A 27415-nucleotide genomic window follows, 5' to 3' on the forward strand; every position below is an offset into this window, starting at 1 on the left:
TCTTCTTTTAAAGTTTTTTAAAGAATAACGATCTTTCTTTGTCCGATATACTCTAAACTTAAAATAAGTAGTCTACCTTCCTCATCTCAGTATTTACAACTGATGTCATTTATGTCAAAATTAGACTTCAATAGCATTTAAACGTCTCTGCTATTTTTCGTTCCAAAGCTATCCTTGGAACAGTTTGTTATTTGTATTAGCTCAGTGAGTAAAACGCCGTGCCGTGGCCATTGACATTAATGCTTAGTAGGTTCGAGTTCGAATCCGCGATATGTGTAAATAATAGGCTAATCTCCGGGTGTCTAGAAAACTCAGACCTAGAAAACTCAGATCTCAGATATATCTGAGTTTTATAGATCTAGAAAACTCAGATATCTGAGTTTTCTAGATCTAGAAATTCAGATATATCTGAGATCTGAGTTTTCTAGATCTGAGTTTTCTAGACACCCCTAATCTCCGCTTAAAGCAAAACATGTAAACCACAATGTAATTACAAAAGTAACAAAAAAGATACCAAACCTCACGCAATGGTTTCAAAATAATAAAACCATTGAAATATAAAAAAAAATGCAAATGGAAAAAAAACACACACAAACAAACGATTCCAAATACGTTGTTGAACAACTTAACAATGTTTTTTCATTCGATATGTGTCCACTTTTTTATTGTATGTATCAAATAATGAATACACCAAATAAAAACATTCAAAATAATATATATAATTTAAACAGCACAATTTTTGTTTAGCGTCTTTTATTTTCGTAAAGTCTGAACAGTAAAAAGTAAAGTCTAAAGTTCCATATCCAGTATTGCTTTCATTTTTAAGCTTACAGATATTTTTAAAAAGTGAAGGGACACTGTATAACAAAATCAATGGTCATAAAATAGTTCAGAATTTTATTCTTGATACAATTTGTTTTTATTTTGATAATTGGTCAAAGTACTTTGATCAGAGTGCGCTTTTATTATACATGCAAAGTATAACCACATATTAAGGCAGAAAATACCATGTGGCGGCGGAGAACGAGTTACTGCTAGCTAAATCCTGCTGATCGATAGGAATACATAAGGCAATTTGGTGTCAAAATACTTCAAAAACCCAGGTTTCTTTTTTTCACTCTGGTATACTAAATGCGATTAACGTGGTGTTTTACCTTAGACCTTAATCACTACATTTTAATGAGAAGTAATTTTACATTGATCCAAATAGCCCCGAAAAATGTCTTGATGGACAGAATCATACCATTTCATCAGTATGGGTATGAGGCCATGGCAATGCCATGACAGGTAAAATTCATTCAAAATTGCTCGGATGCTCAACAGACCAACCAAGCCCCAATTTTAAACTATATATCTGATGATATATTTTCCTGTCTGTTTGGGCTTTTGCCTGTTTTCACTCCTTTTATTCATTGGTAACCTAACAGATTTTATTATTATTATTTTTTTTTTTAATATTAATGTTAAAGATGAGTCCTCCAAAAAAATGCCACGCCTTCTTTATATGGCTAATGTCCATGTTTAAACTTTGCAGCCATACAAATTCTGAAATGTTTCCTCCTCTGCAGTGCCATTTAATCTAGCAGATACCTCTACTGGTTGATTTGGTTTTTTTTTTACAGTTGAGCCGCACTACATTTTTTTTGTGTAGGCCTATAGGTCTGGAGTACATAATTTATCTTTTTCTAATCAAAATTCTCCAAAATCGAAAATACTTTAGACTATGATGGTTAACTAAATAAGGGCATACAGTGACATTTAGGTGATTTGTCAAATGACACATTGTGACCCATTTGATACATGAACTTATGGCCTCATATTATATCTATACTGATGAATAGGTCAAAACCATGTTTTTGTGAAACTTTTCCATTAGAGAAGTTTACTGGTAACCGCGGTCAAGTCAAGTCGACCCCAACCACCTCAAGTCAACTCGGCGTCACACCAACTCGACCAAAAACTAATCGGTCAACTCGGCCCAAATAAAACATGGAACGCAATATTATTATAATGACTATCCACGCTTTAAAAACAAAATGAATAAATAAAAAATACTCATAAAAAATTATCTCATTACCTATCAATACGTGCAGGTATTTTAGTAAATCGAAGACGTCACCATTTGGCCATAAAAGAACGATTGTAGGCCTATAATTGTGATTCGAGAATAATTGAGCGTTTAAAACAAATATCCTCTGTCAGCGAAAACCGTACGTAGCATTTGATCGAAAAGCTGTCAAGGTGCTACGTTGGTTTATGTTGTCGCCTAATGCATACATTTTACTGAGGAAATCTATGCGTGATTCAACCATAGGGTTATTATTGTATACCTCCATGATTCAACCATGGATTATTAATTAATAGTAATATATAATACTGTATATAGGTTCCATGGCTCTTGACGACAGAGAGTGTGGACCGCCCACAATGTTACAAAATAAACAAAAGGCTTCTTAGCGGTGAATCCGAAATTACAATGTACCCCATCCCAGTGCAAAGATAGTGTAGACTATCTTCTTTTCCCAGTGCCAGTGGTATTGTGATTGTAAAGGAAGGGGAACGGCGAATATGATATGTGCACTAAATTGTCGTGCGATATTCATCCGGATTGCGTTGGAGTACAAGAACCTGACTGGATATAATAAAAACTCTTTATAATAATATAAAATCTTTATTTTAAAACGGAGGCTCGTTCACAACAAAATGTCTTCTTCCACGAGGCCGTATGAAAGAAATAAAACTACAATATCACAATTATCAAACTGATGAAAAAAGAAACATTTTTATAAAATGTATAACTTTCAAAACTTCTTCGCGTGCCGTTAAAGTAAATGAAAGGAATGTTTTTGCTCGCCCTCATGGTTTACAAAATGTTTTCAGGGATGATGGGGTGCGGCCGGTACAGAACATAAAATAATTATTGTTCCTGATAACAAAGAAGCAGATTAAAATATAGTTGTTTACTGTATTTGAACGAAGAAGAAGCTTTCTATATGATTCTAGATACCTACTCACTAGTGGCGTAAAATAGTCTAGACTATCTGGCTCAGGCCATATCCTCCTTCATTGTTACCGCGTACAGCAACCCATATTACTAGCTAACTACACTCCCCTACTTAATACATTACTAATTTAAAAATAACAAAAGAGAGAACAAAATATATAAACAGAAACCTTTAATTACATTTATGCTAGCAGTAGAAAATAAACATAATCAATCATTTTTGGAATTTTGCATTGGTTTTTCTATTTTTTCTGTTTATATTATGTGTTGGGTTTTCCAATTTTAATACATCATGCATACCTACACATACATCTTTTGCGTTCCATACTTTAATGGTTGACCGATTAGTTTTTGGCCAAGTTGCTGTGAGACCGAGTTGACTTGTGGTCAAGTTGACTTATGGCCCGAGACGTTTTAGGGCCGACTTGAATTGAAATCTTTCCACTTATACAATGACAAAATAAATGGTTAAATTCAACCAAAACCAATTTTAAAATATTTTTTCTTTAAAGAAAATTACAGTTTTTTCAGGTAAAAAAACGTGTTTGATCTCATCCAGGTTAATAACTATTATGCAACTTTAAAATGGCATATTCTCCAAAAATTCTTTTTTCAAATTATAAATTAAAAATAAATTACAGCAATAGCAATACACTTACAGTATTTGATTATGTATTTGAAAAAGAAAATATATGGAAGCATTTATATAAAAATATGCTTTTATGTACAGCATCTATGTACAAAAATACTTTGCTATAACACAACAAATACTTTTGAATTTAAATTAAATGCAAAAAATATTACTGGTTCCAAAGATATTAATTTGTTTGGGTAAACCTGTGAATTCACATTAACATTAACATTGCTTTATATTAATTATAGTATATTAATATTAGGCTTGGTAACATTATTTAAGATCACACTAACTTGAACACTCTAAGTGAGCTAATGTACCTTTTGTGTAAGATTGATGTACAGTCACATGTTAATGATAATTAATTCTTCTTTTTGACAGTTACTATTTTGTTAGAATTTACAATTCGGTTTTGTTACTTTCAGGCCAGAAGTCAGACAGATAACTCATTTCAGGAAAAATATAACAGAAGCCAGATTGCCATATAACAATGATGCAAGAAGTGAACAAAGTCAATTCAAATATCATAATGTTCAGAAATAATGAAAAGATTAAGTTGACACATAAATTAATCATAACTATAATAGAATACTTAATATACTATATTATATTTTGTAAAGCTTAATTACAAACCAATGCAATTTTTTAAAACTGATATTATTCAAGTAACTAATTAAGGAAATACAGTTCATTACATAACCATGTACTGAATACCTGATACCTGTAACAGATAAAAATGTTTCCAAAACACACCTCTATTAAATAATCATGGCACTTACTACAGTTATCTCAATTTGCACAATTATTCTAAATGAAACACATACTAGAGTTTATAGCATGAATTATTACATTGTCATATGTAATGTACAGATCAGACTGTTTGCTAAAACAAAAACATTTTAATTGGTTAATATAGTGTATGCGGATTGTGTGTGTGCAATTAGTACTGAGATGGTAAAGTCAGCAGGTAACTTGCTAACTTTTAACACATGTATATGATTATTCTATTCAAAGAATATACTTAGTTTAATGTAAGTAAAACAAAAAGCTCACTAATGAACTTCAAGTTTCCTGCTACAGCTTAAAATATATGTTTAGAAAATGACTTGATACAGTAGTTGTTTTTCAGGAAAGATGACAATGACATTCACCTGTCAGTTAGTAGCTCACCATATTGACCTCCAAACATGTAGTTGTCATCACCAATAGGAGAATGTCTATACAAATGTAAAATGTACAGTAAGAAAATATAGGCACTGTGGATACAGAATTAGTTAAAGCCCCCTTCCTTACGTTTTTTAGATCTAATTTAAGATCACAAACTATATTTAATGTAAAAATAATACTATATGGTCCTATTGCGATAACTTTTTTTGTCTTTAAACGGTTAAAAATGTGAAAAATAAGTCGATTCTAATAATTATAGCGGCCCGCTATAAATCCCAAAATGCATTGCGCGCGGATTGATATTTTTGTTTTTCACCTGTAATTCGCCCACTTTTCGATCGATCGTGAGGCCAAAATAAATTGAAGACTCCTAACTTTTCAGCGAAAATACCGGGTTTTCCCCAATTTGTATCAATGGAGTCTGGCAAAAATAGAAAGACAATTAATGCAGCAACTATACAACCTCAGGCTAGGTATATAGCTAGCGTATGATGTTCGTACGTTACCGATGTTTACCAGCTAGGCCTACAAAACTAAGCCTAGCTAGGCTAGGCCTAAGACAGTCCATGAGAGGTCGATCCCCGCGAGCTACTTAGGTAGTGCATTGTTTCTCACTTTTTATCATAATTTACCATAAAACGTACATTTAAGACAAGGAATGGCATGGTTTAATGTTTTTAAAGTGATATATATGTATTATTTTTCAAAAAACTTCCAAATTTGCAGGGAAGGCGTCTTTAACAAAAGCATCAATGTTACAGGAGCTCACAATTTAAAAACAAGTAGGTAAATTTATGGGCCCTTGGGGGATTGTTGAACCCACAAATGTGAAAACGCCCACAAATGTGAAAACAACCACAAATGTGAAAACGCATCACCCACAAATGTGAAAACAACCACAAATGTGAAAACGCATCACCCACAAATGTGAAAACAACCACAAATGTGAAAACGCATCAACCACAAATGTGAAAACAGCGCCCACAAATGTGAAAACGATCATCGCCCACAAATGTGATAACGCCCACAAATGTAAAGAAAAGAGAGACTTTTTCGCCCACAAATGTAAAAAAAATCAGATCAAATTTAATGCTAGATTCAGACAAACATTATATCATGATTGTATTGAGTTGTTTGTTCACGATACGTCTGTAAGGGTCGTCGTTAACACGTTGGATTATTATCATTTGCTGCTCATGCGCGCGATATTTGCACGTTAACTCGTTTGTTTAATGAACGTAATAGTTCAAGAAAATATTTGTTATTTGCTGCGCGCGTGCACCATACTTCAAGGTCAAGGCCATGTTATATCATTGTTGCTTCTAGTGTGTGGTTGTTGGCTTACTATTATGTACGTATAGTTATAAGTCGATGTTCGTTATTTTTTTTGCGCGCTCACACGATACAACAAGGTCAAGGTTAACTTGCTACTTGTATGTAGTGTGTGGTTATTAACTCGTTGGCTTTCTGTTATGAACGTATAGTTCCAAGTCGATGCTCGATTCGATGTTTTTGGGCGCGTACACGATACCACAAGGTCAAGGTCATATATACTATTGCTACTTGTAAGTGTTAACTCGTTGGCTTATTGTTATGTACGTATAATTCCAAGTCGATGGTCGATTCGATGTTTTTTGTGCGCGTGCACGATACTACAAGGTCATATATCATTGCTGCTTGAAGTGCAGTTGGGTTTACTATATTAGTATTATGTACGTATTATAGCTCCAAGTCGATGCTCGGTGTACACGATACTACAAGATCAATGCTATACTCGTCGTTCAGTTATTGACCGTGTAGTATCGTGCAGTTATTGACCTTGTAGTATCGTGCACGCCCGCAAAACATCGAACTTCGACTTGAAACTATACGTTAACAACCACACACCACAAGTAGCAATGGTATACAAGTCATGACCTTTGTAGTATCGTGCACGCGAACAAAAAACATCGAATCGAACATCGACTTGGAACTACACGAACATAACAATAAGCCAACGAATTAACTCCACAAGTAGCAATAGTATATTATGAACTTGACCTTGTGGTATCGTGTACGCGCACAAAAACATCGAATCGAGCATCGACTTGAACTATACGTACATAACAGTATTAAGCCAACGAGTTAATAACCACACACTACATACAAGTAGCAATTTAACCTTGACCTTTTAGTATCGTGTGCACGCGCAAAAAAACATCGAACATCGATTTATAACTATACGTCCTATACGCGCGCAGCAAATAACAAATATTGTCTTGAACTATTACGTTCATTAAACAAACGAGTTAACGTGCAAATATCGCGCGCATGAGCAGCAAATTATAATAATCCAACGCGTTAACCACGACCCTAACAGACGTATCGTGAACAAACAATTATTGAAACAACTCAATACAATCATGATATAATGTAGTACCTCGATCAAAATTGTTTGAGTCTAGCATTAAATTTGATCTGATTTTTTTTTTACATTTGTGGCCGAAAAATTCTCATTTTTTTTTACATTTGTGGGCGTTATCACATTTGTGGGCGATGATCGTTTTCACATTTGTGGGCGCTGTTTATTACATTTGTGGTTGATGCGTTTTCACATTTGTGGTTGTTTTCACATTTGTGGGTGATGCGTTTTCACATTTGTGGTTGTTTTCACATTTGTGGGTGATGCGTTTTCACATTTGTGGTTGTTTTCACATTTGTGGGCGTTTTTACATTTGTGGGTTCAACAGGGATGAACTTAAAACCTTTGAAATATAGTATTGCAATACTTTGACAATACAGTTAATACGTATTAAGCATTTTTGGTCACTATTTGAATGAAAAATTTCTTACTGTAAGTGTGAGTACAATAGATATACAAAGTATTAAATTGCAAATGCTTTACTGTAATTAGTGGTATAATTATTATTTATAGGCCTAAACAACAACATGAACAAAATATTTCGTTACTGGATAAAGAATATATGTAAAAATTGTTCCCCTTTGTACTCATCCTCTTCCCTATCTTTCAACCCTAATGTTACATACAAAACACAAATTGGGTTTGTTTATAATACAAAATTTGGAATCATTTTGTGTGACAAGTATGAAGTAATTCCCAGTAGTATTTAACGACATAAATTATCGTGTCTATTTATTCGTCTCTGTAAACGACATGTATTATAGTCCTGCGCTACGTACATTTGAAATCGCCATTTTTTTTTATGCTGAAATGACTGTGTATTTGAGAACCATCTGTGGGCACGCCTAATGTATTAATTATATTAATTTTTTTTTTAATTCTTGCAAATGGCATTTTTATTCACTGATTGTTTTAAACTGAATCTAATCTGTGATATTGTTTAATGTTTAAAATATTTTATGTAAATTGTTTTGATGGAATTTTTATCAATTCTGTTAATTGGGGTTTGGGGGAAGGGGGGATTCCGCTGTTGAGAAAGAAAATTAATATTCATAGTACAAATTTAGCCTGTTTTTCTAGAAAAAAAAACATCCTGAAATAATAAATCCTGATACATACTCGCTGCCATATTGTGTTTCACGTTGAACCCTTTCCACATATTTCTTGTGATGCTGTTCTAGAGTAATGACTTCATCCATGATAGATTGTACAGTCTTGTAACAGGACTTATGATCTTCAATGTGAATATGAGGTTCAAAGCCTGGACCTTGATATACAGAATCTATTACACAGGAATCTAAATAAAAAATAAACATGTTAATAAATTCTATATTGCTCTACCACTCCATCAAAAATATATGAGAACAGTTATTAACATACTAGATTTGAACTCGAGTTAGTTATCCACACGACAAACCTATTTTGCACAGCTACAGGTCTATCTTCCGACAAGGAATTGTTTACAAGAATTAAAGATACACATGCAACAAAATTCATGGAAAGAAAGAATGACAAAGAGATAAAAAAAAAAATACTGACAATCACAAGGGTTATCCGCAACAAAAGTTGAGGATAACCAATTATTTGCAACAAAAGTTTAAATGTCAATTAAATTAATACAGCGCTAAAAGGTAACTAGATTTAATTCGTCAGAATGACAAATAATAGGTTATATGCATCGATTTAAATAAAAATAATTGATTTTTAAAAGATATGTTGATTGATAGATTTTGTCAGAATCTTTAATTATTTATAATATACGAATATATAACGCAAATACCAAAGCCGGTATCACAATCCGATCAAAGATCCCCCTGCATATAATGTCACAAACCACATTTGTTACGTAATAATAAAGACATAAGTTACTTTTTCTCTAGGTTTCATTTTAATCATGTGCATAATCTATACACTAAGAAATACAATGTAATAAACAATACTGAAAATAAAATAAAATCTTATTTCAAGGTGAGACTCGATCTCGGCACCTTGAATGCTAAAGACGAGAGCACAGACCACTGAGCCATACACAACTAAAAGTTGATGAACAATTCCTCTGAGTATTTACTATACAGTAACCACTTTGGTGCAGATAGATTATTACATACGGCAATGAATCATAATTTTTTACTATGCCATTTTGAAAAAATGTTTAAATGTCACTGTCAAAGTATTTATTTTTATTTTATTTTATTTAATTTTCAGGCAAACATACATGACAACACAGCGGTGCAGCACCCTGAGGATTGCCATGAGTGCAAAGCACTATCGAGATGGCTCTCCATATACTGCACTAGAACATATAAGACAAACATATACACAAGATGCTCTACATAGACAAAGACTTATTATTAAGTCTTTGGGAGTGGAGTTGTAAATTGTCATGAGAAAAAAACCCTGACATATGACAGGACTTGAACCCAGGACCCTTAGATTGGTAGCCAAGCATCATAACCACCAAGCCACAGCTCCACTCCCAGAGTATTTACTATACAGTAACCACTTTGGTGCAGATAGATTATTACATACGGCAATGAATCATAATTTTTTACTATGACATTTTGAAAAAATGTTTAAATGTCACTGTCAAAGTATATACTTTTAACTTTAATATATTATGAACATTTTAAAGAAGGAGGTTAATGTTAAGTTTGTTATTTCGGTCCAAAAAAGTCATAGTTTGTTTGATTTTCAAAATTAATTTTTACAAATTTAATATGCAATTAATGATGATGGAATCAACCTTTTTTCTCTTAATTTTCCTGATCATTCATTGGTCATTTTAAAATCAATTAAAAACATACATTTAAAAAAAATGTGTTGGTCACCAATAAATAATAACCAGAAACTGATTTTTGGATTTTCTATATATATTTTTACATTATATATTATTGTGCCTTATACTTCAATATTTGGATATATTTTATACTATTAATTAATCAATCGATGCATATATATTGATTTCTTTTTATTTTATCTTGTAAATGTCTGTTGTTAAATTATTATTAATTTTTCCCTTGTACACAGCAAAGTTCCCTGCAGTGCACACACCCCGTTCTATTGAAGTCCGATCTATAAATTCCATTCAAATCAATCCTGCAACAACAGCGTTTTGCAATAAAAAAAAAGCTTACAATACTTTGCTATGGATGATTAAATAGATGAATGTTTAGCAGAGAGTAATCTTCTGACCCTAAGTACTAACGTTTGTAGCTTTCACATTGCGTCCCTGTTACGTTTGTGGAGAAATGGAGTGCATTCAGGTGTTCAAACCCAGGTGAACTTACAAAGTTTTTTGACTTTTCAAATCCCACCAAACAAAATATTCCAGTATTAAATCCCAGTGAGTTTTTCTAGGTAGTTTGAATCAAAATATCAATATATTACCAACTTCTTCCCTAAGTTTAGTCAGTTGTGCAAACGATTAATGCAATAATCCACTACTACCTGCACGGAATAATTGTTTTTATTTACAGGCACATTCAATAGATTTAATTTACATGAGATATGAAATAAATAAATTACTCAAACTGAATACAGAATGACGTGAAACTATGTCTACTACTACTACTCATAGCTTGTTATTACGACACAAACTACAGAATGTGAGATTCACAAACACAATAAAAAATAAACAACTAATAACAAAGAACCAACAAAGAGATATGGAATATAAAAGAAAAAACTAGAGTAGTTCTATTAGTTCATTCACATGTTGTTTAGTTTTTAAAATCTTACTTTATTGATTGAATAAGATGACACCATTTATATGTAGCCTTATCATTCAGGATGCAACAGAATTGATATTAAGGAGAAAGTAAATGTATTGTGCTGGTTTGATGACATGCACACATCATTTAGTTTTCTTATGTTTTTGTATCAGATAGAAAAATATGCAAATTGAACTTGAAGGAAAAATTCTAGATAAGACATCTCACAACATGCAGTCAACAAACAAATGTAAAACAATAATGTGCTACCAGTCTTAAAGCACATAACAGTCACCATATGATAAACTCACTGTGGTGGACTTCACTATGGTAGATTTCCCAAGATAGGTCATCTATAATAGCAGCATAGCATAAAATAATACAGAAAAACAATACAATTGAAATAGAGAAACAGACAATTCATACAAAATGTTAAAGTAGTAATAATAACCCTTGTTCATCTACAATGTGTTGCAAATTATTGATGATATTATCGCTTTTTTGTTATTATTAAAATAGTAAGGATTTATGTCCTCCAGCTTGATATTTGTGCCAAAATAGATTTTTTTAACTAATTTTTAGTTATCCGCACCTTGGCGGATAACTCCTTGTGATTGTATGAGATCATCATCAACTTTTTTTTCTGTATTATTAGTTATCCGCATTTAGCGTCCTGTTTCTTTTTCTTTATATTTTTCTTCTGTCTTTCTCCCCCATTTTTTGTGCATCACGTATCTTTAAAAATGGGTAAACATAACTTTTAACATAATTTTTTAACTTAATGTAAGTAGATATGTTGTAGATATTAATTCATGCAGAATCTTTACCTCTTGGATGTTGTGATGTCATTGTATGGCCACACAAATGTAAAATATAGGATTTTTGTCTTTTCGTTATTGCTCATCACATTCAAAAAAGCGCATCTCGTTTATCCGTATTCTATCTCCCCAGAGATTTTAATATTGTCTAAGGTCAATCAACTATCTTTCTTAGGAATTAAAAATATTTTAATTTCTATGACGTCATAATGTCTAAATATTTTAATAACGTGGGTCACTTTTTTTCAATCTGTATAGCTTGTCAGAATGAAAAGTGATAATCATTATAAAAATGTTTTCTGGAAGCTATTGGATTGTAGACACGAATTCATATGAACATTTTGCCAATCAGATGTTGTGACGTCATCATATGGCCAGTTCAATTATAGAAGTTGTATTTTCATTTAAAAGAGTGACATCTATATTTTACGTATTCAAATTTCTTCTACAAGTTAATATGTTGTTTTATTCAATTCAAAATTGTCAATATTTTTGGGCACAGAGCTTGTACATAGCATAGAAAGGTCGTTTTGAAATTTATTTTTGTTCTTCATGCCTTCTGTAATAGATTTTATTCATTTTTGTGAATTTTAATTGCAGAATAATGACACACGTGCACGTTAAAATTTAAAAAAAACATGCGCTTAAAAATTGCAAATTCAATGCAAATTTATGAAAAAATATGTATATTTTAAATCTATTATAGCGCTTCAGAAAGACTGTTGACCCACCATTTTATTTTGAAAGCTAATGAGTTGTGGATATGAATTCATGTAACTTTGTTGCTTGACAAGTTGTCTGCCGCCATCATATGGCCACTCGAATGAAAAAAAATGTTTTTTGTCTCATTTGTCATAGCTCATCGCATTCAATAAAACGCATCTCGCTTATTTGTATTCCATTTTGCCCCAGTCGGCCATTTTTTAATTAAAAATGGCGCCTGAAGGGGTGGTTGTAAAAAATTAACCCAACTTTTTTTAATTCAGCAACTCAAGAATAACAAAGTTAGCCCATAAAAATCTATTTTGGCACAAATATCGAGCTGGAGCTAGTTTTCCTTACATATGTGACTGTACTAAAACGTTAATTGTATTCTTATATTGTTTGAAGGTTTGCATGGCGAAATCATATGTTGATATAAGTTTGTGGTACACCAGAGATGTTAGTTCTGAAAAGAACTGTTGAGTTTCTAGACGTTTCGATCAATATGCTTTGATCGTCCTCAGGAGTGAGAATGCAGAAAGTCCAGGAAACTTGGAATATAAGTGGAAAAGGGTGGGATTGGTGTGAAAGCCACAAACAATAGCAAGTTCACATAGTGGGAGGGATTGAAACTAGCTATAGCAGAGCATTGGGTCTCATGAACAATAGTGAATGGAAACTAGCTATAGCAGAGCATTGGGTCTCATGAACAATAGTGAATGGAAACAAGCTATAGGAGAGCATTGTTCTGATAGGTGTGAAAAGCAAGGTCAACAGTTCTTCTTCTTCAGAACTAACATACGTGGTGTACCGCAAACTTATATCAACAATTGTATTCTTACAAAATTATTTGTTCCAGCTAAAACTATTTCTAAATTTTTTAAATGATCTTGGACTAGATTACTAACCTTGATGAATATTACAACCAAAGATTAGATAGTTGTTTTTGGATACATATTCAAGCATATATATTTTTTATTAGCTCAATTTAACCCTATATTTATTAATTTATTAGAATAATGGATACAAACACATTTCCTTTGTTTTACAGATTGAGCATAGTCCTTGATGTCACATAATACAAAAATTAATATCAATGCATTTTAAGCACATGAGTTTTGTGGTCTGTGGTCAGGTCAGAGATGTATCATGCATGTGAAAAGTTACCACATAACCTATGCTGTTTGTATTTTTCTCAATTTAAATAGTAATTAATTTTTCATTCATTCAAAGACAAGTTGTCAACTGTTAGACATAACAATACAAACCATTTGTGCAATGAACCATTTTTGGAGCCAGCAAAGCAAAAAAAAACAAGTTTGCAAAATGCTGTCTTAAAACAGCTTTGATCACTCTCAACAAACAAGAAAATTTGTTCACAAAAATAGTGATTAAAATATTATATTATACATACAAATTTTAACTGTAGGATACTTGCCTCTCATTTTTTCAAGTTTATCAATGTTTGCAAGAAACAATGAGTGTATGCGCTCCATCTCACGATCTGAATCCACATCAGCTTTTGTTAGACAAATTTGTTTACTAAAATGGATAAGACAATACATTTATGTATCACAGCATTATGTGTTATTGTCTAAACGTAGTTTTATGAGGGTTGCATCAAATTAAAACAAAAATAGGGTAATACTGTATTTTTGTGGGTCCTCTAAAACAAAATTATAAAAAAAGCCCTGATCTTAATAAAATCTATATAAATTATATTCTTTTGCTCAAAGCGATTTTAAATTTATTGTTCACAATGCAATCACGGTCAGAAGTTTTAATGAAGGTAGTAAATTCAACAGCAGCACACACATGTCTGATGTCTGCAGGGCCTGAATAAATAATACTAAACTAACATACTACAAAGTACTAATGAAGTTATTTTATATTTGATCAAATAATAACATGACCTTATGTACATAATCTACTCTATCAAATTTTATTATAGGAATGAAAGAATTACACAACTACTGTACTACCAATTACACAACTACTGTACTACCAATTACACAACTACTGTACTACCAATTACACAACTACTGTACTACCAATTACACAACTACTGTACTACCAATTACACAACTACTGTACTACCAATTACACAACTACTGTACTACCAATTACACAACTACTGTACTACCAATTACACAACTACTGTACTACCAATTACACAACTACTGTACTACCAATTACACAACTACTGTACTACCAATTACACAACTACTGTACTACCAATTACACAACTACTGTACTACCAATTACACAACTACTGTACTACCAATTACACAACTACTGTACTACCAATTACACAACTACTGTACTACCAATTACACAACTACTGTACTACCAATTACACAACTACTGTACTACCAATTACACAACTACTGTACTACCAATTACACAACTACTGTACTACCAATTACACAACTACTGTACTACCAATTACACAACTACTGTACTACCAATTACACAACTACTGTACTACCAATTGAGGAACCAGTTTTAATTAATAAATAAACAACTAGCAAACATGTTTCAAGGAATACCACTCTTTGGAGTGTAAAATGAGAACAAAGCCCTTAGAATTTTGGAAATAATTATTACAAATTAAACATTTCACTTCAATTTGATTACTGCAGATATACCTGCCACTAGCTGGTGTGCAACCTTCTTGACATTCTGATTGGCTATTACAACTGAAAATAAAATAATTCATATATTTATATTATCCTAAGAATTAAAACTAGGTTATCATATAAATATTGCATGCATAATTAATTAATGATTCCTTGGGGTGATTGTTGTTTGGTCAAAATTATACTTCTAGAGGAGGTCATGTAAACATAGACATAAATATGTATCAGGAGTGGTCGCAGGACTAATTTAAGAGTCCAGGGACATAATAGAAACTAAGTATTTGTGCCACCTGGATATTTCTAGACTTTTAGTATGTTCATATAGAAATGCATTGTGGTGAAAAAAATGTTGTTGCAATTTTTTTCAACATTTTACTAATTCTGGGCATATCTTTTCTGTACTTGGACCTACGCTTATGGTCCAGATTCAAGAAGAGTTGTCCCACCACCAGAACTAGGAGCGAGTTAGCCTCGAACTCATGCCAATATTGTTGGCTAACTCATGCCGATATTGTTAGCTAACTCATGCCGATATTGTTGGCTAACTCATGCCGATATTGTTGGCTAACTCATGCCGATATTGTTGGCTAACTCATGCCGATATTGTTGGCTAACTCATGCCGATATTGTTGGCTAACTCATGCCGATATTGTTGGCTAACTCATGCCGATATTGTTGGCTAACTCATGCCGATATTGTTGGCTAACTCATGCCGATATTGTTGGCTAACTCATGCCGATATTGTTAGCTAACTCATGCCGATATTGTTAGCTAACTCATGCCGATATTGTTTAGCTAACTCATGTCGATATTGTTTAGCTAACTCATGCCGATATTGTTAGCTAACTCATGCCGATATTGTTAGCTAACTCATGCCGATATTGTTGGCTAACTCATGCCGATATTGTTGGCTAACTCATGCCGATATTGTTGGCTAACTCATGCCGATATTGTTGGCTAACTCATGCCGATATTGTTGGCTAACTCATGCCGATATTGTTAGCTAACTCATGCCGATATTGTTTAGCTAACTCATGTCGATATTGTTTAACTAACTCATGCCGATATTGTTGGCTAACTCATGCCGATATTGTTGGCTAACTCATGCCGATATTGTTGGCTAACTCATGCCGATATTGTTGGCTATCTCATGCCGATATTGTTGGCTAACTCATGCCGATATTGTTGGCTAACTCATGCCGATATTGTTGGCTAACTCATGCCGATATTGTTGGCTAACTCATGCCGATATTGTTGGCTAACTCATGCCGATATTGTTGGCTAACTCATGCCGATATTGTTGGCTAACTCATGCCGATATTGTTGGCTAACTCATGCCGATATTGTTGGCTAACTCATGCCGATATTGTTGGCTAACTCATGCCGATATTGTTGGCTAACTCATGCCGATATTGTTGGCTAACTCATGCCGATATTGTTGGCTAACTCATGCCGATATTGTTAGCTAACTCATGCCGATATTGTTGGCTAACTCATGCCGATATTGTTAGCTAACTCATGCCGATATTGTTAGCTAACTCATGCCGATATTGTTAGCTAACTCATGCCGATATTGTTGGCTAACTCATGCCGATATTGTTAGCTAACTCATGCCGATATTGTTAGCTAACTAATGCCGATATTGTTAGCAAACTCATGCCGATATTGTTGGCTAATTCATGCCGATATTGTTGGCTAACTCATGCCGATATTGTTAGCTAACTCATGCCGATATTGTTAGCTAACTCATGCCGATATTGTTAGCTAACTCATGCCGATATTGTTAGCTAACTCATGCCGATATTGTTAGCTAACACATGCCGATATTGTTGGCTCTTTAGGCACGGTAAACAGCGCCCCTGCCATTTCACTGTAATTAGTGGACCATTTGGTTTTATGATTCAAGTCAACCAATTTGTAGGGTCACAAGCATACATTTCTTACCACATCCATTCTCCGTTAATATATGCTGCAGGATGGTAGGTCATCAATCGATCATGGTTGCTACGACAAATGTTTGATAATACATCACCCCTAAAAATATCAATAGTAAATGTGAGTGAATAGTGGTCTTTTAAATTTTTTTTAATATTATCTATTGTATTAGGCTATCATCGCTCTCTGAAGAGCGATAGCCTATTGTTATTGTCAAAAATTTCATTTTTTTGCTAAATTTTTGTGTCATGCAGATCTTAAAAACGGCGATAGCATTTATGTTGTAACTTGGCCAGCAGATGCACGTATATTTGTAGTTGTGCAACGAACTTTGGTTTAATGAAAATATGGTCGCGTAGCATAACTACGCTCAATTTTCTGAAATTCTTAAATTTACTATAAATTCAAAACTAACAGCCTTTTTCAAATGAAACTTGGACACACACACTGATGCTTCATGTCAAGGGTCATCTTCCTGTATAATCAGCAAAATTTTGAACATTGGTATTTTCGTGCGTACACTCGCATTGAAAGTTAAAAATGCTCAAAATCAATTTCTAATCAACTTTCTACACGTTTCAGGACATTTTAAGCATTTCACATTTAAAGAAAAATGTTGCTAATCTAATTGCTAATTGTTTTATGTACAGCCCATATATATAATTATTTTAAATACAATACTTTCAGGTATTGCTGATTTTTGTATCATTTTATAAATACCAAAAATATATGAATAAATTAAATAAATAAAAAGAAAATACAAAATGAGAGTGCTGTACGGTGGTCATTTTTGTCAATTTTTTACATTTGGGGAATTATTACAAATTTATAAACAACCTTTAAAAATTTCAGGTTTCAGAGATCATTTTAGAGATACCACATATCTTTAGGCAAAAAAAAAAAAATTCTGGTGTTTTCCAAGGCAAAACAACGTATCTACCAGATACTGTACGTTGTTCTACCACGGAAATGCATAAGATGTTTGCTTCAAATTCTCACAAGCAGCTAAACCGCTGATGCATGACATGACGATATGCATAGCAATGATCTTATCTAAAAGTAAAAGATATATTAAACAATACTAGGCCTATTAGACATATTTAAATTTATTCTAAGAATTAACTATATTTAGGAAAAATTCGGGTAAGCTTGAAACTAGGCTAGGCTATTATTTTTAACAGACCTACCTAATCTAGCCTAGTACCCCAGTATTTCATTTCATATCTTTCTTTATTCTGGAAAACTCATTCAATACATAAGTACTGGTCTCCCATGAGGTCCAGATTTGTAACTTAACTACAAAGCATAATATATACATATGTCAAAAAAACTTGTAATATTAAAATTGCTCTTAAATACTTCTAAATTCATTATTAATTGGTAATTTTGGCGTAAATCAATTGGGAGATTATTCCAGAGTTTAGGAAATCGATAGAGGAAGGTCCTTTTACCTTGTAAATTTGTCCATGTTAGAGTTAATAAGGTATGATGAGTGGTGTGCATAAATTGAAACTGGGTTGATAGATATGAAGGAGCAATATCTTTTAAACATTTAAAAACTAACATCAACAATTGCTCATCCCATTTGTCTGTAAGTTTCTTCCATTTAAGTGATAACATTAATTCATTTACCGGAGTGGTAATGTCAGCAAATAAACGTATTCTAGCAAGCAAAATTTTAGTAGTATTTGAAGTGAGTTAATATTATCATTATTACAATTACACCAAACAGAAACAACAATTTTAGTCAAAACAAGGAATTACGATTACATTTACAAGTAGACAAAGAGTTGAGTTAGGTAGGCAATATCGAATTCTTCGAATTATGCCTATACGTTGTGACTTTTTTAAAGAAACTTTCTCAATGTGTTTGTCCCAGGACATATGAGAGTCAAAATGAATTCCTAAATATAATCCTTTTCAATGTGCACTCCATTAAATTTAACATAAATATTTTGAAAATTGTTTAGGCAAAACTTTGTTCCGAAGACCATAAATTTAGTCTTTTTAGTGTTAAGGGTTAGGTATGTTAAATTCAAACCATTTGGAAATAATATTTACATTAACATCAATATCACTTTGGATGCTAACAGAGTCAGATGAAGAAAGTAAAAGTGTAGTATCATCGGCATACATAGCACATTTACAAGTTAAACTATCTGGTAGTGAATTAACATATATAATAAAGAGGAGAGGCCCAATAAGTATAGAGTGTTGAGGGGCCCCAACATTGATTGATTTGGGTACAGATAAAGAGGATTTAATCTTTACAACTTGCAATCTATTGCAACGGTAAGGAACATAAAGCATCGTCCCTAATTCATAATTGATTCAATTTACGAATTAACAGTTCATGGTTGATAGTATCAAATATACTTTTTCAGATCTAAGAAAATGTCTGCAGTTACATCATTCATATTATTTAAGATAAGATCAGATCATGTACTGATCGTTCAATGATCTTTGAGATAATTGGCAGTACCGATATTGGTTTATCATTTGCTAAATCTGATTTATCACCTTCTTTGTAATTAGGCACAACTCTAGCGTTTTTCCACTCTGCAGGAAATGTTACATATAAAAGCGAGAGAATTACATATAATGAATGCAGCTAATTTCAAGTTTTACATCCAATCCATCTAGACCAGGCGATTTATTATTTGCGAAATTGTTAATGTGGTTTGTATGTAGGCCTTGTAGGTAGGGTATAACATAATAATATAAGAAGTCTATATCCTAAATAGTAGATCCAAATGACTAGGCTCGCGTCGTCTACAAATGCACGCTTTGTTAAGCCAACCCAGTTCGTAGGCAGCATCATTAGTGATAGCATCCGTCCCTGTACAAAAAGAGTTTTAATCCATCATTGTTTTTACTACAAACTCATCACAGTTACATTGTTTTGCCATGGAATGACCACACGTTGTTTTGCCACAGAATATCGCGGTTACGTTGTTTTGCCTCATCACTCTATGCATTTCCAAAAAAACAACGTATCTGTTAAAAGTGGTAATAACTTTTTACCAAATTGTTTAAATTATTTAATATTTTGTATGTAATAATAATTATTATTTATATACTCATACAAAATTTCTCATCATTACGATAATTTGTTGCTGAAATGCAAACACTCAAACATCAATTCCATTTTTCTTGAAAAGAAACATTTTGTAGTATGTTGGAACAGCCGTGTATACAATGCATGTTTTCATAACAACAGGGATTTATTAGTTATCCTTTTGCAATTGGTGTGGCAGTACAGCAGTAAACTAAACAATACGTACCATTGTTTTTCATCAACACTATTGTTTGCTTGAACATACAGCACACGCTCAGGTTGTATCACTTGAAACATCTAAAAAGACAAAAGAATTTAGTAAATTTCAAAGTTGCTCATAATATTTGCTGTAAATTACACACAATTTTATGAAATTTTATGGTTGATTATATATTTTTATTGTTTTATTTTTCAATGAAACTATAATATGGAGAAACTTTTGACATGATAAAAATAGTGTTCTATGCTAGAATTACGCTAGTACACATATTTAACATTTAAAAATGCGCAATCAATTTCGCGTACATTTCAGGCCATTTTAAGAATTCCAAAATGTTCTAAATTTTTGGCATTTTGCAATTGATTTTTGTTTTTCATATCGTCTATAGTAGATTACATTCATTTTGATGAAGTTTTATTGCAAAACAACTTACATGCATGTCAAACTTTAAGGATCATGTGCTAAGAAATGGGTAATTTAATGCAAATTTGTGCAAAAATATACCTATTTTTAATCAGTTACAGCTCCTCAAGATGGCTGATGACCCCCATTTTTTAAATGTTATTATGAAAGCTGATGAGTTGTAGATATCAATTCATGTAAAATTTATATCTACCGGATGTTCTGACCACTCGAAATTTCAAAAATAGGACATTTTTCGCTTTAGTAGTTCATATTTAATAGAGAACAGTGCGCTTATGGATATACTAAAAGTCTAGAAAAATCCAGGTTTTAAATAAAATGGCCACCAATGACAAAAAAGGACAAAAAAAGGACAAAAAACATACTGTAAATGATACTGTAGATCTAATTACCACTTTATAACAGTTTTTACAATGCTTTTAATATAAAGATCTTAACTACAATATACACATTATTTTAAGTGCTGTTAATTAGAAATCGATAATTATATCGAGATATATCCATATTTTATAATATAGACAACGCAGTCCTATGTTTAATGCATATAGAAATACTGTGTCTAATAAATCAGTTCATTTACATTTGTACTGTTATAACAATATACTATAACATTGGTGGTGCCAGCAGCAAGGGGTATAGGGATAGGAGATCATATGTCCTTCCAGCAGCGAGGGGTATCGGAATAGGAGATCATATGTCCTTCTCAATCAATTCTCTTTCACATGCGTTACAAAAATTTGAATTTTTGTTACTTGTTTCATCATCATATAAAAAAATTAGAACGTGACTTGCTTAAATTCATTTATAAAGTATAATTCAATCTGTCATATCTCCTCGGAATGAAAAGTGACCCGCACAATTAAAATTTATTATGGAAGCTGTTGAATTGTAGATATGAATTCATATACAAATTTTGTCTATCCGATGTCATGACATCATCATATGGCCAGTTGAATTCAAAAAGTCAAATTTTGATGTCTTTCCTAAATGTTTGTCGCATTTAAAAGAGAGTGCATCTCATTTTTACGTGCCTAAAATTCTTCAAATTTGTATTAATTATCTTCTAAAATTGTTATATTTATATGTCACTTTGATGACGTAATCGTGTTAAAAATTGGATTAAAAGATGGGTCTCATAATTTCATTTATGCTACACTGTATAGCATATACAGTGTATTCTGTAAATACTGTAATATGCTGTATGATACAAAATAGGTACAACATAAGGTTAAACATATTTAATTCATGTCATAGGATGGCATACTAATTTTCACAAACTTCAATGACATAATTTGTGGACCATTTGATTGGTCAGTTTTAACAATTGCAGATTTTAAACATTGATTTTTATCTGCTTTTTCTGTAAAATCCTGTCAATTCAACGCAACTCAATATAACTCAACGATCGACAGGAAGGTAGAAACGTTGAAGGGTATGTCTTAGATGTAATCATGATTTTCTGCTAGCAGTATATTTTTTCATTTACAAACAAAGGTGTTTGAACTGAATCTTTGCATTGCACCCATGAATTTCACGTCTGCAATCAGCAATTGCTAACCTTAAATTGGGCAGCATTATTTTGCCGATGTAGAAACTAGGCTACATTGCATACTAGGCTAGATTGAGTGCTATTTGATCATTTTCCCTTTCAATGTCTCCTACAGCGTTGCCAGCGATAAAATTTAAATTATGCCGTAGCCAGATTAGGAAAAATAATGCCAAATCTCCAAAATGTGGCTCTAAATAGCGCCACCAACGGTTGCATGTCTAAAAAATGTCTGTAAAACCCCAACTGACACAAAATAGGGCCTAAAATTATATCCCCATGTCGTTCCAAATTTATATTTTTAGTTTTGTGTGTAATAACTAATAATTCCTAATATTTCGGGTGCAAAAATGGTTAATTTTGAAAAATAGAACTGCTCGATGGGTGGAAATGGCACTTAATTTCATTTCAAATATGAAATAAAAATATATTTATTAGTGCCTCCAGGATCTCAGCCCACCATGGTCCGAAAATGGCACTATAACTTAAAAATAAGGAAATAAAAATATACATTAGTGTCTACAGGACCTCAGCCCTACCATGGTTGGAGCTGAGGTCAGAAACACAGTAGCACATGTTTTTTTTCACTCAAAATTAATTCTGGTCGGGGAAGCTACAGAATACTAGGGCCATTTTCTTTACACAGTGACATGTCATAATAATTGAATAGGCCTAGGCTTATGTTAAATCTTAACATTGAAATTAATATTGATTTTGCATATATTTTTTATGTTTATGTTGGCGTATTTATAATTCGCTAAGCAAGGTAGGATTAAATAAATTTAATAGCGTAAGCTTAGGCCGCCGAAATTAGACTCCACTGCGATGTCGATTCGGCCCACGATGTCGTCTCCTACTAGCCTAGGTAGGATATTTGGACGGCGCCAATTTTAATTAGTGAACAGTACATTGTTAATTTGCATTGTCCATGCATTTTCTAAAGGCGATGACAATATAGTGTTTATTAACCCTACGATTGACGCGTTGATAATTATAATTAACAATACATCGTAGTAGTAGGTTAAGAACAATAGCCTACGATCTACATGCGTAAATAATAGTGGTGGTCGGTATACAGTAGAGGCCTTGTCTGTTTTGCAGTGCTGTCTATTGCACACACAATAGTTTGTGAGCAGTAACAAACAAGTTACTTCCTCTGTTGGCCGCTTGGCGAATGCACGAAATAAACAAAATTTTCAAAGTAATAAATTGAATATAAAAATACGTTTTTTTAGTAATTTATTTTATATAATAAATCAACATGATCAATATCAATCAAATACGGATTGTTAAACACCTTTAAAAACTTGATAAATAAAAAAAAAATGAATATGAATTTGCTCTAAAGTGAGATGTTTCGGCCCACAAAGTGGGATGTTTTGGCCCAAAAGTGGGCCGAATCGTCCCACCAAAAGTGGGCCAAATCGTCTCGGGCTGAATTGTCACGGATTCACTGCAAAGACCTGTGTAGGGGAATATCCTGTTACAGCTGAAGAACTACGATGTTCAGCAGTTATCATAGTAATTGTGATAGGATATGATTTATCTTGTATTTTAGTGTTAGTTAATTTTGCTACTTAATTCTTTTTGCATAACATATGCCTAGGCTAGGCCTATAATATATTGTTGTAAGTTGGCATGGAAGGCCTAGGTTAGCAAGAGGCCATTGGTGAAATTTCTATTTTTAGAACTGCCGATCTTGGCGAATTTTAGGTAAGTCAACCTTTTTTCTGTAATTTGTGGGCTGGCATTGTGAAACGATCTTGTTCAGGGCTATACTATAACTTGCACATTAAAATTAGCTTACATTTTGCATATGGAAAGAGTCTTCTTGAACCTTCTCAACAGCAAGTATCTTATCAACAGCTATTGTACACAATGCTGAACAATCTAGTCAAGAGAGAATACATCTGTGTAATTAGTGCGCCTTTGAACATTTTTGTTATTCTTTTAGTCTAACTTAGCCCAAGCTTTATACTACTTGACAGAGGTCCCAAGTTCCCACAAATCTGCAGGTATACAGTACATGATTTTGGACAAATTCCCACCTCTTCAAAAATTGTACAGTACAAAAAAGTACATAAAACATATTCAAAAACTCATATGAAGGTTACCAAATATAAAATGATAATTATAGTTGTAAATTTATAGAAATAAAGTAGCCTTTTAAAAAAAAGTACATTTTCCCCACTATTTAAAAAATCTAAAAATATTATTTCTATTCAATTTAGGTATTTTCATATGACATATTTTGAAGATAATAAACACATTAAACTAGAGACACAAACCCAGTCATCTATTTTGTGTCCAGTTATATGTAAATCAGTTTAGTAATTTTAAGATACATAAATAAACTATTACTCAAATGATTCCCTAACTACTTGAGTGACACACAGCTGCACCTTGAAAACAAATATAAATATCAGGTGGTATAATTCACACTGACCAAGTTTTTAGGAAATTGTTCTCTGCAACTAAGTAGCATTTTAAGATGTTGTACCCAGGTGCCTAGGTAAAATCCATTTCAGGTTTTCACAAATAAACAGGAAACAAAAGAATACCTGATCCTTTTGAGTATGTTAACTCATGGTTGGTGAGACGAAACCATCGCTTCTTGAAATTCTTAACTGCAAACAATTTTTTTCTTCCCTGTGCTCGCTTGATCATGTACCTAAAATGACAATTAATGAACACAAACTGCCTCTTTTTAAAGTAAATGGAACCACAAAAATATTCACATACCGTACAGAAAGAACATACTGCAACTTCATCTACGAAGTAGCTTCGTAGATAGAACGTAGGCTACGTTGTTAGCTTCGTAGGTTACATTGTTTGGCCTCGTAACCTTAATAAACAACTTTCAATGAGCTACGTTCTGAACTTCGTAAGGAGTTCGTAACTTTAATAAACAACCTTACGATGTTCTTAGTGAAGTAACAAGGTGTGAAAATTAATGCGTTAATTTTGACTGGCGGAGGAAGAAGTTGTAAATGAATAAGAAATATATAATATTTTTTAATCTTAATCGTTTCCTTAGTGCGCATTTACCTACTCAGCAGCAAATATAAATATAAATTTCCCACGATGTAAACGTAGAGACACGATCCAACACAATGAACTAGTCCAACTAATAAAAATAATATAGCGAACATCGAGTCAATCCAGAAACGATGCCGACAAAAAAGATCGTAAAAAATTAATTCTAAATATAGTATCAGAACGTTCAGTCGATCGCTCAAAAAGATTGCAGACAGAAGACCATAATTAATACATACCAAGTTTTTTGGTCACATGGCATGAAACGCGACACTCTCTGTTTTACCGCAACCTCTCATGTTTTTTTTTAATCCGGTACGAGGGGTTGCTACAAAACAGTAATTAAGATCATGTATCTGGATTTTGTGTCACATGACATGAAACGTAATATAATATTCTCTTAGCTGCTCTAAACTGTCCTCACGATTCACATGTTTTTTCATAATAATTATTTAAAAGGCCTACGTTAAATCTTAACATATATATATATAACATATATTTTGTTGGTGTCCTAGCCTAGGTGTCATTGTTTTTATAATTCACTAACCCAAGGTAGGTATTAAATCATTTATAGTGTAGGCCACCAAAACTCTCTCTGCGTGAGCTGAAGGCCCACAGGGATGTCGTCTTGTCAGCGGATGTCAGGCTAAATTAGGATAACCAATGCGTAGGACGGATACAAAAATTGATGTCTTCTAGCTTTAGATAGGATTTTAATTGGCGAACAATACATTGTTTGTTTGCATTGTCCGCGCCTCTAAAGGTGATGACAATAGTGTTAACTAACCCTACGATCGATGCATAAATAAATATAACAATACTTCATAGGCTACATTCAGAGAACAATGACCTACGATCTACCTACGCGTAGGCTACGCATAGATACGAAGCAGTTCTTTCTGTACTGTAACATTTAATTTAAGAATAGTTCTGTGAAATTAAGTTGTATAAATTTAAGGTTATTTAAAAGATAATGTTATTCTTGAGAAATAAATATGAGGTAATTTTTTAATGTTTCTTTTGTATTAAATATTATGAACTATACATAACTATACAGTTTGCTAGTGTAGACAAGGGTTTAATGGTTATTTGACAAATATTATTTGATTTGTAAACACTTTTATAATCAGTGTCTCTCATTCCGCAATGCTCACAAATATCGCCTTGAGCACCTTGTGGATAGGTGCGCTTTATAATGTTAGTATGTATCTTATCTTATATCTGGCATGTTTACTTTTTCAACAATAAGGCACATTACATTGGTATTATTTATAATACTTTGTATTTTGCCATATTATACATTTTAAAAAGAGGAATGTCATCAGCAATTAGCAGTAGTCACAAAATATTTTTACTTTTAATTAAATGGACTCACCCTTCTTTCAACACTATAGGTGCTTCTGGGTCTTTTGCATTAGCATTACTTGAAGATGACACAATATCTAGAAACTAAAAATAAACTAATTGACCTGTGTGTACAGTGAATTGATATTGGCTACAAGTTATATACATAATTATATAATATATTATACAGTTAAAGCCTGTTTTTCAGTCAAGTCACTATGTTTACCATTTGATTGGTCATTTTTAACGATCGTAATGTTGAAGTTGAACTAGGTTAAACTTCAATGAACGTAGATTTTGAACATTGATTTTTGCTCCTTATCCTGTAAAATCGTTGAATCCGGTCAATTCAACGAAATCTAACACAGCTCACATCAACTCAACGTCAACTGGAAAACAGGCTTAACTATCTCAAAACCGTAAACCAGCCTTTTCTTGAGGTCCAAATGGTTAAAAAATATTTTTTATCAAACCAGACATATCAGACCAGCCCAAGTGTATGCGGTATTGGAAGAGCTGACTGTGAATTGACAATGATGTCACTGTTTAATAATCACTCTGAAAAGTATTTACTCAATATAACAATTTTGAGATCAATTTAATCAATAGGAAAAAATGTGTAAAGAAAGAAATAAATAAACAAAGATCACCTAATAATTTAAAATACTGAATTTGATATATTCATGGTAGCAAATATGCGTATCCGTTATTTAAACTGTGACATTATAAACTTAAAAAGTAATTGTTAATTGTTATTTAGAGATTTGTGAAATTCAAC

General features: G+C 32.6%; 1 protein-coding gene across 2 annotated transcripts in view; it reads right to left on the reverse strand.

Annotated features, from left to right (window-relative positions):
• Positions 1–710: 710 nt before the first annotated feature.
• The window catches only part of LOC140049406 (ras GTPase-activating protein 3-like), a 53296-nt gene continuing 26591 nt past the window's right edge, over positions 711–27415 (reverse strand). The window contains exons 16-25 of one of the 2 annotated variants that reach the window (XM_072094284.1): positions 26669–26742; positions 24819–24928; positions 24065–24147; positions 20295–20365; positions 17020–17109; positions 15085–15135; positions 13875–13978; positions 11228–11269; positions 8326–8503; positions 711–4855 (exon numbers count right to left, since the gene is read on the reverse strand). In XM_072094284.1, the coding sequence (XP_071950385.1) occupies positions 4786–4855; positions 8326–8503; positions 11228–11269; positions 13875–13978; positions 15085–15135; positions 17020–17109; positions 20295–20365; positions 24065–24147; positions 24819–24928; positions 26669–26742 (873 nt within the window). In that variant the 3' untranslated portion in view covers positions 711–4785. The remainder of the gene's footprint in view (positions 4856–8325; positions 8504–11227; positions 11270–13874; positions 13979–15084; positions 15136–17019; positions 17110–20294; positions 20366–24064; positions 24148–24818; positions 24929–26668; positions 26743–27415) is intronic. The other variant, XM_072094285.1, reaches the window with a different exon arrangement.

This window comes from Antedon mediterranea, chromosome 5, assembly GCF_964355755.1.
Source record: "Antedon mediterranea chromosome 5, ecAntMedi1.1, whole genome shotgun sequence".
NCBI lineage: Eukaryota > Metazoa > Echinodermata > Crinoidea > Comatulida > Antedonidae > Antedon > Antedon mediterranea.